The sequence below is a fragment of the Solanum dulcamara genome, chromosome 7 (genome assembly GCF_947179165.1).
Source record: "Solanum dulcamara chromosome 7, daSolDulc1.2, whole genome shotgun sequence".
NCBI lineage: Eukaryota > Viridiplantae > Streptophyta > Magnoliopsida > Solanales > Solanaceae > Solanum > Solanum dulcamara.
The window spans coordinates 8,047,357-8,063,420 of record NC_077243.1 but is presented as its reverse complement, the minus strand read 5'-3'; the positions used below and the strand labels follow the sequence as shown (position 1 = coordinate 8,063,420).

The 16,064-nt window shown below is 32.3% G+C and overlaps 1 protein-coding gene across 1 annotated transcript; it reads left to right on the top strand.

The window, feature by feature from the left end:
• The first annotated feature begins 9,566 nt into the window (after positions 1-9,566).
• LOC129896092 (serine/threonine/tyrosine-protein kinase HT1-like) lies at positions 9,567-15,616 on the top strand. The gene is made up of 3 exons (XM_055971915.1): positions 9,567-10,382; positions 12,818-13,273; positions 15,177-15,616. Exons 1-3 carry the CDS (start codon positions 10,023-10,025, stop codon positions 15,414-15,416), a joined length of 1,056 nt encoding a protein of 351 aa, XP_055827890.1. The 5' UTR covers positions 9,567-10,022; the 3' UTR covers positions 15,417-15,616.
• The last annotated feature ends 448 nt before the right edge of the window (positions 15,617-16,064 follow it).

The window sequence follows — 16,064 nt, the reverse complement described above, 5'->3', positions numbered from 1 at the left end:
TTGATTCAGATTATGCAGGTGATCTTGATAAAAGCAAGTCCACCACAGGTTATGTGTTTACTCTTGCTGGAGGAGCTGTAAGCTGGGTTTCAAAACTGCAATCTATCGTGGCAACATCTACGACGGAAGCAGAATATGTAGCAGCTACACAAGCTAGCAAAGAAGCAATATGGATGCAGATGTTACTAGAGGATCTCGGGCACAAACAAGAGAAGATTGCTCTGTTTTGTGACAGTCAGAGCGCATTGCATCTCGCAAAGAATCCAGCATTTCATTCAAGGACAAAGCACATATGAGTTCAGTATCACTTTGTTCATGAGAAGGTGGAAGAAGGCAGTGTGGATATTCAGAAAATTCACACTAATGACAACCTAGCAGATATGTTTACAAAGCCGATCAATAGTAACAAGTTCATATGGTGTCGATCTTCTATTGGCCTAGCAGAAACGTAATATTACAGTAATTGGGTAGAAAGGATGGTGTGAAGACTTAATTGATTCTCAATTAAATCTTCAAGTGGGAGAATGCAAGATAGTCAAAACGCGTTTTGAACGCGTTAGTCAAAAAAGGAACAAAACGCGTTTTGAACGCGTAGTCAAAAAGGGAGGTTCAATACGCGGATTTTACGCGTTTCTAGTTTCCTATAAATAGAAGACCTCTTGCCCTCATTTATCCCATCCCAGAAAGAGAGAGTAAGAATACAAAGAGAGTTATACACCAAGATAAATATTTTAGTCTTGAGTGTCCTCTTTAGTAGTTGTTCCTTTTACAAGAGAGAAGTGTTAATTGTTGTTTTCTCCTTGTATTTGAGAACAGTGTACTCCATATTTTATAGTGAGATCCTTCTACCCCGTGATTTTTCCCTTCTATCAGTTAGAGGGGTTTCCATGTAAAATTCTCGTGTCCAATTTATTTTCATTATTTTCATCATATCAAACTTTTGTTATGGTGCTTCCTCCTCCTAACAGTAATTAGTCCTCAAATGTATGAGATTTCTATATTTTATACTAAAATGAAAAATCTGAATTTTTTGTTATTGAGGAAACTTCTGGACTAGGATATAATTAGTCCTCAAATGTATGAGATTTCTATACTTTATACTAAAATTAAGGTGGTACTTCATTATTGTAAGCAAGGAGGATTAAGGGTATGTTCCGGTTTATAAATAAAAAAATTACTATCGTAAATGCATTCATATATAATTTAGGCAAATAATATGAAAAATGGGATGGAAATGGGGTAGGGGTGAAGATGAAGTGTGTTTGGAAGATGGGGAGGACAAAATCAATGTGGAATGCTGCAGACTTATTTTTCTTACTTTCACTAGGTAAGTTAATTTTTCTAATTTTTTAAGCTACTTGTCTTCCTTGAAAGAAAAAAAAAATCAAAAATTTTGACCGACTAAATATGAAAAATTAAAGTCGAAAAATATTTTCCTCTCTAGCGAACACACCCTAAATAACCAAAATTTAGGATTCATTCTTCTAGTAGTTGGCTTTAGTGGGTACTACGCATACGTACATACTTACAAGTTATTAAATTGCAATTTATTTACGTATTAACTCTAAAGTCATACACAAATCATTTCATTATTGAGAAAAAAGGGCATAATTATCAGTTTATCACTCACAGATTACCAATTTTACATTTACACTTAACGGGTAACAGTGATATTCTTATATTTGTCTATAGTCTGAATTTATTACAGATCACACTAATGCATGAACAATTAGATTTATGATACATGGTGTGATAAATTACAAATGTATTATTTGTGTATTTTTCGTAGATTTAAATTTAGACGTGTCAAAATGAATTGAATCAATAATTACTGAGTGATATTGCTCAATTCCATCCAAAAATTAATAAGTTGATTGAGATGAGATAAACTAAATATCCTAACTAACTCTTTCAACTCTTATAAAATCTAATTTAATCTCAATGTTGAGGGATGAGGTTTATAAGAAGAAATTAAGAATAACCTGAAAAGGAATACAACATAATTAAGGAACTGATATTTGTAAGAACATATATACAACAAACACACATGTGATGTCCATCGTCACCCATGTTACTTCATTTATTTGAGCTATACTTGACAACAACATTAATTATTCTAGTACCTAACAACCAAGTAAATAGTGGTAATATAATTAATTAATCATCTTTTTAGCTTACTAATTTGCCAAATGTTGTTGATATTGAACCAACTTGTTAAGCCCAAACCTATGTTAAGTCACTATTGTCTACCTAATTGAGCCAATTATTTCGACTTAATTACTTTCTCAGAATATCTCCTTAATTATGATGTGTCCTTATCCATTGAATTTTAGTAAGCAAGAATAGCTTAGTGGTTTAGAATATAATACACGTTAGATGCTAATAACAGAAAACTTTGAATAATTTAGTGGATTTGCACAACAAAGATCTGAAATTTGAGGTCTATGAAACATCAATTGGGGATAAATTAATTAATACTTGAAATATTGAGGTAAAAAATAAAGAAAACTTGAAAAGCTAGAAAAAGAAAAAATATATATACTGACCAAGAATTAGGAAAAACATTATTCAACCAAACTTCCAGTTAAGCAAAAACATATTTGGACGGTTCTACTTTTTTGGTAATTTTGCAAGTATTATTGAGTGGCTCTCATGGTTTTGTGAGTATTATTGAGTGAAGGTAAACCTTAAAGCAATAGAATTATCTCCTGACCTGTAAGTTTTGAGTTTGAATCGTGAAAATAATTATTAATGCTTATAATAAAATACGATATATATATATCAGACTTTTGTAGTCTTTTTTCAAATCATGCATAAACACAAGATGTTTTATACATTGAACTAATTTTTTTTTTAATTGAGTGGCTTTCATGGTTTTGCTTCACCTATTCAAAGAGTAGTTTGGCTGTCTTTAATTAACTCCAGTGAAGTTATATAATATTGAATTTCTAACGGTTTCTGTGCATGTGATACTGTCCGATAATGTGCACGCCTGTTGGGCTATATCAGCTCAAAGTACAGTATAGTCTATAGTGTGATGCTGTCCGATTTGAATAAAATTTGTAAATTTCTTCCCAAGGCCCCGTGTCGTTAATTGAGACTATTTTTACAGTTAAAATTCTTTCGATCAAAATAATAAGATATCATTCGCACACTCAATAATATTCCATTTGAACTAGGTTTTGTGCCCCCCATCTCCTCGATTCACGAGTCGGTCTACGAGTCCAATGGTCAATTTTTTTAAAAAAAATTTAGCCCAATTACCGGACTTAATGAAGCCCAATGCTAGCTTTTCTTGCACCCTTGCTTCTCCGAAGCTATCATTGGTATGGTAAAAATAATAAATCAAGCCTAACGTCCAAGCGAAGGCCACACTATTTTCTCCCAAAGAAGCTCAGATCGATTATCTCTACACCTTATGACTATGTATATTCTTAATTAACAATCAATATAAAAATAAATCACTTATATATATGTAAAATATTAAAATACATTTATATAACAAAATCACGCTCACTAAATTAAATCACTATATAACTTTATGTCATAAATTCATCTCGATCCGTTAAAATTTAATAAGAAAAAGATGGAACGCCATACCGAGAGCACATGGCGGCTAATGCACGTGAACATTTTATCATCAAGCCATGTTGCTGCAACATTCAAAAACTTGGAACTACGTGAATTACTCCCCCATCCGTGGCCGATTTCCAAACATCGGTTCATCCAACTCAACTCAGTATTTTCGATATGAAACATAAATTTACGTATAACATTAATTAAAATACAAAAAATATTTATATATGAATTCATAATTCTAAAAATATACTGATAAATTTAAATTCATAAATTTTAAATTATGAATTCGTCTATATCCCACCACCCTACCTCAAAAGACTACCCTATTCTATTCTAGTCCCAACCATCAATATTTCATTTCTGATTCCACTCAAATGTATAATACCTATGTAATTAAATCACTTAATTACGAGATATAATCCTAATAAATCAAGATTTGCCAAAATCTTCATTAGAAAGGACAAATAAATATTCTTAGGCCCTGTGGCTGTTGCATAACCAGACAAAACCACCAGGCCGTACCTTTACCGTATTCATCTACCCACATGGCTTGTCCCAACTGTTTTTTTCTCTGCAAATTGTGTTGTGTGGGGGTTTTTTAATTAACACTTGCTTTATATTAAACCATTAATTAATTAAGCCCACTTTTGGTTAAGTGACAATTGACTCTTATCCCCATGCCCCATTAGTTTAATATCGAGAGTTCTCTACGTCATAATCATTACCATTAGGAGGATCTGGCCGTACGATTCATCTAATAAAACAGATTTATTAGTTGATTAATTATTGATTAGGCAGATAATTAATTATACGGACATGAATTAGGAAATCGGATATGACAATTGGTCCGCTTCGCTGGACAACAGATCATTGATGAAAAACTTTATATGATGTCGAACTATATATATGTAAACAATAATACTATTTTTTAATTTACAATTTAAATTGCTATACATAGAGCTATTTATTTACTTATTAATTATTCATAATGATAACTACATAAATGGTCAATCAAATCAAAGGTATCATTATTGATCATCTTAACGTGGATGTGGTATAAACCTAGAAAAAATATATATATATATATATATATATATATAATAGTTAAAATGCCCATGTTAATGAAAAAACTTGATGGCCTGCGCGCTTCTACCAGTTAACTCTCGACCTGGTCCCTTATTGCAATAAAAATAGTAAATAATAGAAAAGTAAAGACACAAGTATTTTATGCGAAAACCTCCTTTACTCAAGGGAGAAAAAATCAGAACCTGTCTCACAGGATTTCACCTTGATTCCATGATCAAACAAGGAGCAAAGAATGATTACAACCTCTTGCAATCCTAAGGATTAAACTCTTGGTCTCTTTCCCCTTACTAATACACCTGGAATCTTTAATCTCAAAGTAGCAACTCTGCTACCTACTACACTAACTAACTCTAGTTGATATAGACTTCAACAAAACCCCATCCTAGCTAACTCTAGCTACGGATCTCTGAATGAGCGAGAAAATAGATTCAAACAAATACCAGGATCCTTTATAAATTAGGACCTAGTTCACAAGAGATGAGCAAAGAAATTTAAACTTAGAAACAAAACACAAGGACCATATTGAGTTCCATTGTTATTTCTTCGTTTCTATTTCTTGAGAGTGAAAGTGTTATTGCATGTTTTGTTGTGAGAGTTCCATTTCATGAAAATCTCTTTTGTGCCAATATAAGTGAGACATAATATAGAACATTGTACTATTTGTAGGCTGTCACTTTCATTTGTACACAACAATTCAATTTTAACATGTGATCGGGTCCCATATCAGATCTCAATTTGCCAAATCATTAAAACTACAGTCTAACAAAACTATACATGTGTAATTAAATTAAGTGAAAAAACACAATATTGTGTTAAACGTAATTAATTTCACCAATTATCAACATTAAAAAAAGTCAATACTTACAAGTTTCAGTGTGTACTGATTAATTAAGCGTGCAAAATAAAATCACAAAACTAATTAATCGCGAATTTGATCATAACATTAGGGACTAATTAATAGTAATACATCAAATTCCTTAGGTAAGTCCAAAACTATCACAACAAATCAATCATTCAGTGCTTGACAACTTCTTTAATCTTCTACTTTCTACAAAGCTAATAATCTTAATCAAGAATGTCTTAGGCATTAAATCACTTTAATTTTCTTAGTGCCTTTTTACTATAGTAGATAAGTTTCACAAGCAAATTATTCAAAGGGGAAAAAAAGAAATATTCACTCACCAATATCCATATATATGGAGATTTAAGTGGCTATTAAGAATCAAACATTTTTTAATCTTTCTTTTTGATAATGCTAACTAATGTTCAAGTGAAAATTGGTCTACTTACTAATTACAGTGCCGGTGGCGGTGGCATATTATTAAATTATGTATAGATGGTTAGTTATATACTAATATTGATTATTTTGTGTGGCGGTATGTTTTTGTGTTTGGCTTGGAATTACTTATGACGTCTTATGCACAAATTTGAAATAATTCCGCAAGTTATTGTACTCAATTAGTATTTGTTGTCATGATCAAAATGAAATTATTAGTAATGCTATAAATTCTTTCTAGTCGAATTCAAAGTTCTTTTTTAAAAAATAAATAATAAAAAGTAATAAGTTAAGCTAAAATAACTTTAAAGTTTAATATGATGAAATATTATTCGTTTTAAATTAAATTCATAAAAAAAATAAAAATTAAAGACCAGATGCACATCATTATGGTGGATACTTACCTGCATTAATCTTTAAATGACCTAATTTTGTAGATGAGGCCAAAAGATAACAATACCAGAGAATTTAAACAATTCTAAAAGAAATAATAATAACTTCACAAAATTTATGGATAATTTAGTTGGTGGTCAGAGTTATGTAGATGATTAATAAAATAAAACATGCTCAATTTATTTAAGTTTGAACAAAATATTAATCTCTTCATTTATTAGTTAAGTCCATAAAAAAAGAGGCTAATATATAATTTAAATTACACATAAACCAAATTTGAATTGAAATAAAATTTTTATGATAAATCAATGCAATTTAGAGGGAATCAATAAAAGGACATCAATTCAAATTCTGAATTTTCAAATTGAAAGAGATCGACAATTCTCACCATTTCTTAAATTTATGGATTCGATTCAATTTAGTGAGGTTCTTCATTCCCTTCTTTTCCCACTAAAAACATTTTCAGTTGAGTTGATTCGAATCTTAACTCATTTATTTACTTAAGACTCATTTTAATTCGCTCAATTACACTCTAATTTAGGGTGAGTTTCGTTTGGCGTTTATTTATGTAATCCTAAAAAGGCGTGTTTGTACTGTGAAGAGAGTTGGGCCGTATACGGAAGAAGCATACGGCACTCTCCCAACCCCATAACAGTGCTTCTGTCGGTCCCACTTCCTTTAATAGATCACCTTCCCTCCTCTTCTCTCTGCTTCAATTAATTATTTCTTCGGCCAACAATACGACTTTACACAATTCTTTTCATTTTTTTTTACTTATTAAATTTTAATTTATCACGTTCAACTGAAAAAATAATAATTGATATAATGAATTTATCATTTTATCACTATTAATTAATAGATTTTTAAATATATTTACTCATTATATTTTTTAAAAATATTAACTCAATATTAATAAATTGAGAGTATAATAAGAAGAAATATTGTCTTTTCTTGATTTGTCAAAATTGACAACGAAAAATAAAAATCAAATTAGGAAATATTTGACAAGTAAATAAGAACAGAGGGATTAATAAATACAATGTTTTGAAAAATGTAATAGAAAAATGACTACTAATTAATTATAAGGGTAAATTAAGAATTAAGTTAAAATTATCTCTTGATTTTATAAATTAAATAAGTATTGTTAGATAATATCTATTTTTAGTATAATGAACAAGTAAAGATAGTAGGAAGTACTACTCTTTTCTCCTTGTCTTTTTATTTAATTTAATTCATATTGAGCTGGTGTTAATTAGAAATTTTAAATCGGATTTTCAAATTTTATTTTTTAAATATTTTTTTGATCATAAATTTAGATTTTGAAAATACAATAACAATAATAATATTTTCAGTAAAATTTTACTAAATAAATTCTTGAGAAGATAAAGTATACACGTATCTTAAGAAATTATTTTTGAAAGACCATCGACTCAAGTACATCAAACCCTAGTAAATGAAGAAGAAATTATAGTTTAATAAGAAAATCAGTGTAAAGTCTATAAAAAAGAAATAATAATAATAACAAAATAGTGTGATAATCGAAACACAATACACAACATATGATAAATTTTAAAAATTTGATCTTTAAATATTTTCAAAATTTTAAAATTTGGGTTCCACTATTTTTTTTTTGAGAAATTTCATTTCTTTCTCACAAAATTTTATAAATTTTATAAAGTAAAACAGATATTCAAATACAACTTCAAAACTTAAATGTTGAAAGTTTCAATTTTAAACTCTCTTACTCACTGGAGTTGAAAGCGTTCTTTCATTTTAAAAGCGGGTGTTTGGATATAATTGGATGAAACTTTAAAAGAGAAGAGTTTTCGTAATTGTATTTGTAAACAATAAATCTTCGAGTCGAGAAAAATAAATAATCAAGATCAAAAAATTAAAGTAATAAAGAGTAATATTTGATTTCAAAATGTATTGTGTGTTACAATCTCTATGATAATCCTCTGATTCTTCAAATAATATAGAATATGTTGAACTTGAATTTGATTTAGAGTTAAAGGCTTAAATAACTTGATCTTGAATCTTTGTCGTCAATTTTGGATTTGAATTATTCGTCACGAACACTTGTATGGTTATGACGAATAATAAATATGAACAAGTAACTTGATCTTGAACATCTTGATATTTTTCTTCGTTCTTGATCTTGAACTCGAGCTTGAATTTGATTACTTGAACTTTGTAGTTTTATAGAAAATTTGTGGCCTTTGATCCACGAGCTCTCTTCTTGCTTCTTGTTCTTTCAAAAACCTCCCCCCAAAAAAAAATAATGAGGACCCCTATTTATAGTTGTAGATTGCCATATAACTTTAACACTTGGTGTGATTTTAGTGGCTCATTTAATTTGACTTGGATTGCCACATAACTTTGACACGTAGCGTGCTTTTAGTGGCTCATTTAATTTGACTTGAATTGCCACATCATTTAGATTATTTTCTTGAATTTATTATAGTCCAAATTAATTTACAAATTTAAATTCAATATAATTTTAATGTTTACAGTATTGTTATTGAAATTATTATTTTGATCTAGTTTACTAATAGTGTTATATATTTAAAATAGTTATTTTTTATAAAATTTACTATTCAGTGTATTTGATATATTTAATATTATTATTTTTTATAAAATAAATTTAAAATTCAATATATTTGATATGAAGTTTGTTAGTAAAAAAAAGATGTATCTGCTCACATTTAACTAAAAATTCAGAAATTTTTGTGCTAAAAAGCAATTCGATTGTTTAATTACTCTATTTTTAATTGTTTAAGAAACATCTATTTTACTTAACAATTTATAAAGATATTTATGTTCCAAAAAAGTGAGTTGAAATTATGATTATTATATCTTTAATTAATAATTTAAAACCATATATGACCTTGTAGTTACCTTCAAAATTTTCATGTCAAAAATATATAAAAGACATAATTACTTTATTTTTAATAATTTAAAAGCATTGTTTTGTTTTTTTACATCAAAAAATTACCATTTTAAAAAAAACATATTATAATGATAATATTGTCACGCAACGGAGAGGTAATAACGACAAAGAGCGTAATATAGAGTTACATACATTCAATGAGTTTATTTTGTCATTTGAGAGGGAGACTAATGGTATAAATGAGAAAAGCAAAGGGTAAAATAGTGAAGAAGAATATTAGCGGTCACAATCAGAAAAACCCGAAATGTCTCCTCAGAAGTGGATCTTCCACGTTATGAATGTTGCTACTCTTGTATTGTAATACTACCCACTGCTTTTCCTTTCTGAATAGAGAGAGATTTTAGCGAGAGAGAGAGAGAAATCGCCACCCACTTCCTCCGCCATCTCCACCGCCGCTCTCTTCATCAACCCTCAACTCTTTCTCATTACTCATTATCACTCTTTTGCAGCTCATTTTGCACGCTTCAAACTGTTGTACTTTTCGCTAATAGCTCTACTTTCAAGCTTACTGTTCCTCTCAATTTCAATCCCAATAAATGCACCGTTGATTTTTGAAAGAGAAAAAAAATAACCAGCTGGTTAATTCCTAATTCAAAAATTCTGACATATACTAAAAATGTAACTCTATTCTTTGGAATGTAGCTTAATTTATTTATAAATTTTAGGAGAATCTGTAACGGCAGTTGAGTATTTTAAGAGTTTTTTTCTGGTTTGAGGCGGAGAACTTGATGGTTTACTATGAAGTATTTCAATTGGTTTAATCAAATAGCGAATAATGGGAAATTAGAGAGGCGACTTTCATTGGGAGAGTACAAGCGAGCAGAGTCATGGTCCAAGTATATAGTATCATCAGGGGCGGCGATAAAGGGAGAAGAGGAGGAGGAATGGAGCGCCGATATGTCGCAGCTGTATATTGGGAACAAATTTGCTTCAGGAAGGCATAGTAGGATTTATAGGGGAATTTACAAGCACAGGGAAGTGGCTATTAAGCTTATTAGCCAACCTGAAGAAGATGGAGATTTGGCTACTTTTCTGGAGAAGCAGTTTACTTCTGAGGTTGCTTTGTTGCTTCGGTTAAAGCATCCAAATATCATCACTGTAAGCATGGTTTCTTATTTTCTGTTGTTTTTTCATTGATCTATGTTTTCGTGATTTGAATTTGAACAACGATGATTATGTTAAAGAGGAAACTCTGCTCCAAAGTAGTAATAGCAGATATTTTATTAGCATTTCGTACAAAGGGACTTTAGTACTGCAACTTCATATATCTATGTCGTTCCTAAGAGGGCTGTCTTCAGCTTCCTGATTTTAATGACATCTCAAGACGTTATAAAACCGTTCATTGCATAACTGCATTTGAGTAGTAGTCCCAACTCCGATGGAGTTATTCACCCTATTGCTCCCTGACGAGCCGTGGCATGAAAGGGGTCGGAGATGAAGAAGTTGGTTCCGACCATCAACCATGGCAAAATCTTACCCGAATGGCCCAGTGTTTTGGGCTTCAAACTTCCATGTTGGAGGGTTCAAGTTCGAAACGCTTTGCCAGTAAAAGTAAGGAGTTTGACTTCTGGGTCAAAGCCCATTGCGGGTTAACTCTCCTGTGTGGTTTATGAGCTATTGCTAGAAGCGGGGTTATTACCTTGTGCGCACCAAGGGTAGATGCTGCAGGTTTTCCTTGTCATCGGAAAAAAAGAAACATGGCAAAATCTTGGAGATGAATGGGGAATGGAAACTAGAACTAATATGAAAATTCAATCAAAGGTGGCATCGGAAAGGCTGTATTATGTTACTCCCTCCCTTTCAAAAAGAATAGTCTAGTTTGACTTGGAACGGAGTTCAGGAAAATAAAGAAAAAATTTCAATCTTGTGGTCTTAAATTAAAGTTACGTCAAATGTACCAAAATGCCCTTTAATCTTGTGGCCTTAAACATGCCACATGAAAAACTGAAATTAAATTGTTGCAAAAAAAAAGGTCATTCTTTTTGAAACAGACTAAAAAGTAAATAGGTCATTCTTTAGAGGGAGTATTTCATTTGCCAAGAAATGGTCGTGCTATGTTCTTTGGCAGGTCCATATGCCTACCAACATAGATATAGTCTTGTTTTATGTAGTATCGATTGCTTCTCCTCTTAATTTAGGAAATCTATTTCTAGCAGAACCATACAGGAAAATAAGAAAAGAAAAGAACAGATATTTCCTTATGGTATATCTTTTATTAGAAGGCAAGCGATTCCATGTTTGCTACTTCATACATGTTTTCTCGCAATATCATAGTTGGCAATTTGGCATAAAAAGATGCAAACATTTATCACTTTTTTTTGTTTACTAAAAGCACCAAGTACATGACTATCCAGTATCCATAGACTGATCAAATTGTTGTCATTTTGAAACATATGCTCTTAATTGAAATGCTTCCACACCTGTGTCAGATCGTCCAAAAATAATTAACTTTTGGAGGATCCGACACACAATTGACGGTTTTTTGAAGAATCCAAGTGGCATAGAACCCTACACATTTCCCTTTTGCATTTTGTCAAATTTGAAATCTACAGATCAGCTCCCTTTTGATTTATCATAACAACTCATTGGTAAATAGTTATAACCTGAAAACATTTCTTTCGGTAATGCATGAAATTGCCACTTGTTTTGACTTGTTCCCTTTCTTCTGGCTCTAAAATGCAGTTTATTGCAGCATGTAAGAAACCACCAGTGTCTTGCATTATCACAGAGTATTTCATTTGCCAAGAAATGGTTGTTTTATGTTCTTCAGCAGGTCCATATGTTTACTGACATAGATGTAGTCTTATTTTATGTCGGTGACGACTGCTTGTCGTCTTAATTTAGGAAATTTATTTCTAGCAGAACCATACAGGAAAATAAGAAAAGAAAAGAACAGATCTTTCCTTTGGTATATCTTTTATTAGTAGGCAAACGATTCCATATTTGCTACTACTTCATACATGTTTTCTTAAGTAGTCGTAATACCATAGTTGGCAATTTTGCATTAAAAGATGCAAGCATTTATCACTTTTTTTGTTTAACAAAAGCACCAAGATTGTGACTATCCATAAACTGATCAGGTTGCTATCATTTTGAAATGTACGTTCTTAATTGCCTCATATCCACAACCTAACTTATGTTGCTCGGATCCTCCAAAATGCTGCCACACCCGTGTCAGATCCTCCAAAAATTAATAACTTTTGGAGGATCCGACAAACAACTCGTTTTTTTGAAGAATCCAAGTGACATAGAACCTAACACATTTGCTTTCTGGATAATGGCAAACTTGAAATCTACAGATCAGCTCCATCATCCTTGATTTGTAAAGAGATGTGATCGTGTTGAGAGTATCATCTTTGAAATACATCTCTCAGAATTTCTTAACATACTGTTGATTGGGGATTTTGTCGACTATTTTGATTTATCATAACTACTTATTGGTAAATAGTTGTCTTCTGAAAACATGCCTTCAGTAATGTATGAACTTACCGCTTGTTTTGACTTGTTTCATTTCTTCTGGCTCTCAAATGTAGTTTATTGCAGCATGTAAGAAACCACCAGTGTTTTGCATTATCACCGAGTACTTACCCGGAGGCTCCCTAAGAAAGTACCTCCATCAGCAGGAGCCGTACTCGGTCCCTCTCAATCTAGTTCTGAAATTGGCCCTTGACATTGCACATGGGATGCAATATCTTCATGCTGAAGGGATACTTCACAGAGATCTGAAGTCAGAAAATCTACTCCTTGATGAGGATATGTGTGTGAAAGTTGCAGATTTCGGGATATCATGTTTAGAATCTCAATGTGGTAGTGCAAAGGGGTTCACAGGTACATACCGGTGGATGGCGCCAGAAATGATCAAGGAAAAGAACCACACAAAGAAAGTTGATGTCTATAGTTTCGGTATTGTCCTATGGGAACTTTTGACTGCATTGACACCATTTGATGACATGACCCCCGAGCAAGCGGCATTTGCAGTCTGCCAGAAGGTATATTCTCTGTCAATCCTGGCATATCAAGATAAAGTGCCTACCATTTCATACATCTATGGGTCTGAATTTGTTCCACTAACTCCACTGAATCTCTGTGTGTTTGATGTTCTCATTCCAAAGTTTCGCTCTATGTGTACTTTGTTTTTCCTCTCTGTTTCGGTGATTACGGTTTTCGTTAGTGGTAAATGGGATGAGGAAGCTACAGCTATAGCCGAGTTGCTTATATTCCCTTTAGATTTATGCTGAGGTTTCCATGAGACTCACATCAGTAAGTCAATGTTCTCTTCTCTGGATTGCTTAAATGAATCGAGAAAGACAGCTACGATACAAAAACAAGAGATATTGCTGAGTCGCAGTTATCATTGCATATTGAAAGATCGAGAAAATCTATGTCTATGCTATGAAATAACCCTTGAAACACTTATAAAAAATATTGCAACGTGAAATATTTGAGCATGCAAATTTGTTTCACCTTGTGATTATATTTTGAAGTTATCTCTCGTATCTGGGCAGACTGGGCTGTCTATGTCTAGTCAAAACTTGTGTCAATCTCTAAATTTGTTTCTCTTCAATAGGTAATGGGATCACCCCATCTATTTTCTTTCATTTCTTTCCTTCTTATATTAGGATCATCTTGTGTTTTTTTCCAGAAATGTTTGGCTCTAAAACTTGAATAGTGTTTCCAACAAGTGAATAGCTATTAGAATTGATGAGCCTCTTGATTCCTCTCTTCGTCAAAACTGAGCTATTTAATATGTTGGCATTGTGTTAATCTTGTTCTATTCTTCTCTTCTTCTTTTTTTCTTTTTCTTTTCACCTTCTTGATAATCGACATTTCTATCCTCTCCCTGAGGTAATGTGAGCAAATCAACATAGTCTGCTTTAACATCACACCTTTAGGAAACTTGTTGCAAAATCTACTATGTTTTACCATTGGAAACTCTTCTAACTAGCAGAAGTTTCTATTAGCTATTATAAGAACAATGAGGCCCATGATTGAGTTGTTTCCTGGAAAGAGATTTAGAGAGGCATACTTGAGGATCCGGAAGAAGTATTAATTTGTAAGACAAATGTAGAAGTAAAAGTCATTGTAGCCTACTGTGGAGCATAAGATAAAGTTTGTTCTGCCTGTATTCTGTATAGCCTGCCAATCCATCAGATTCCTGGGTATTGGGCTCCAAAGTAAACTCTGAGGTATGATGCTTCGTGTTGGAGTAGAATTGTCTTCGGAACATTAATTGCTTCTGCTGCTTAATGCACTTTACTAACCAAGCTGCAACCCCATTAAGTTACTATATCGGTCGGTTGGTCTCTGGGTATTTCTTTTATTTTTCAGCTCAAACATGTCGCGTTATTTTCAGTGTTAATTTGAAGTGCTGTGGGGCTATATCTCTCCTTTCTTTAAGATCTGCTGTGTCCCTTTTTGTAATTAATCTTTTCGTTTTAAGATATTTGTTCACTTCAATTTTGTTGCAATTTTGGTTTGATGATGTAAAAAAATTATTCAAGGATATGGACACGGAGTGAACGTGACTCCATATTTTACATGCAGTCTGTGATCTTTTGACTGTCCAATTCATAGACATCTGCTCTTCTTGTCCTTGGGGGTTTCTCATGCACGTTGGAAATTGATGATGCTGTGATTTTTGCTATGCTGGTTGATGGTGATTCAGTTTTATGCCTTTGTTTGACTTCCAGATTATTGTTATAGTTTCAACTAAGCTAAGCCCAATAATAGCTTCACTACATACATATTGTATTATTGTGTAGAAAGTTGCTTCTCTCGCATAAAATTACATTAGAACAATTATCTTTTGCGTAAATATTTTTTGCAGTATCATGAATCACTCTCTGTAAGAGAGAAACTTGGCATTTTCTCATATTAATTGGAATTTTGCAGAAAGCAAGACCACCAATACCTGCTGCATGTCCAGCAGCAATTAGGAAACTCATTAAACAGTGCTGGGCAAACAATCCTCGCAAGAGGCCACATTTCGAGGAGATTGTAACTGTTCTTGAAAGTTATGCGGAGGCGCTTGAGCAGGATCCTGATTTTTTCCAATCCTACCAGCCCCCTCGGAATTTTACCTTGTCGCAGTGCTTACCTAAGTGCAACAGATCAGCTTCTGCTGAGGCATAGGAAATTCCATAATATGTATCTTATTATGTTAGCCTGGGTGACCAAAATTATCCCCAGGACCCCAATGTGAAGTGTATTATATATTTTTTTAAGTTTTCACTTCTCAGTAGCTATGTTATTGTTGTAAACTAAGTTACTAAGCCACTGTTTGAATATTTTGTCATTTGTTTTTGCTTGAAATTTGAATCAGGATTTGACAAGGAGAATACTGTTTGTATTGTGAAAGCTGGTGTTTGCAATTCATGCTTTTGTTCTTTTTCTAATGCCGTGATGGTGATGCTACTACGACAACATGCTCAGTGTAATTTCACAAGTGAGGTATGTGGATGGTGGTGTGTAGCAACTTAACCCCTAGAGTTTGTTTCTGTTAGACTCTCGGCTTAATGAAATATAGGAGCGAATGTGGTGAAGGTGCACTCAATCATCTTTTCTCAGTCTCCAAGTTATTTCAGTTCACAGGGTATTGTTTGTTTGGATCCTCAAATATCAGATTATTTATTTATTTTCGAAATGTTTTTCTAATACTCCTTAGTTAATTGGGTATAGTAAATGGAAAATCGATGTTATAAATTAACATTCTGTTGTTCCCTTGTGCCAAATAGAATTGGGTCATTATTATTTCTCGAGAATCTTATCGAACATTTTCGT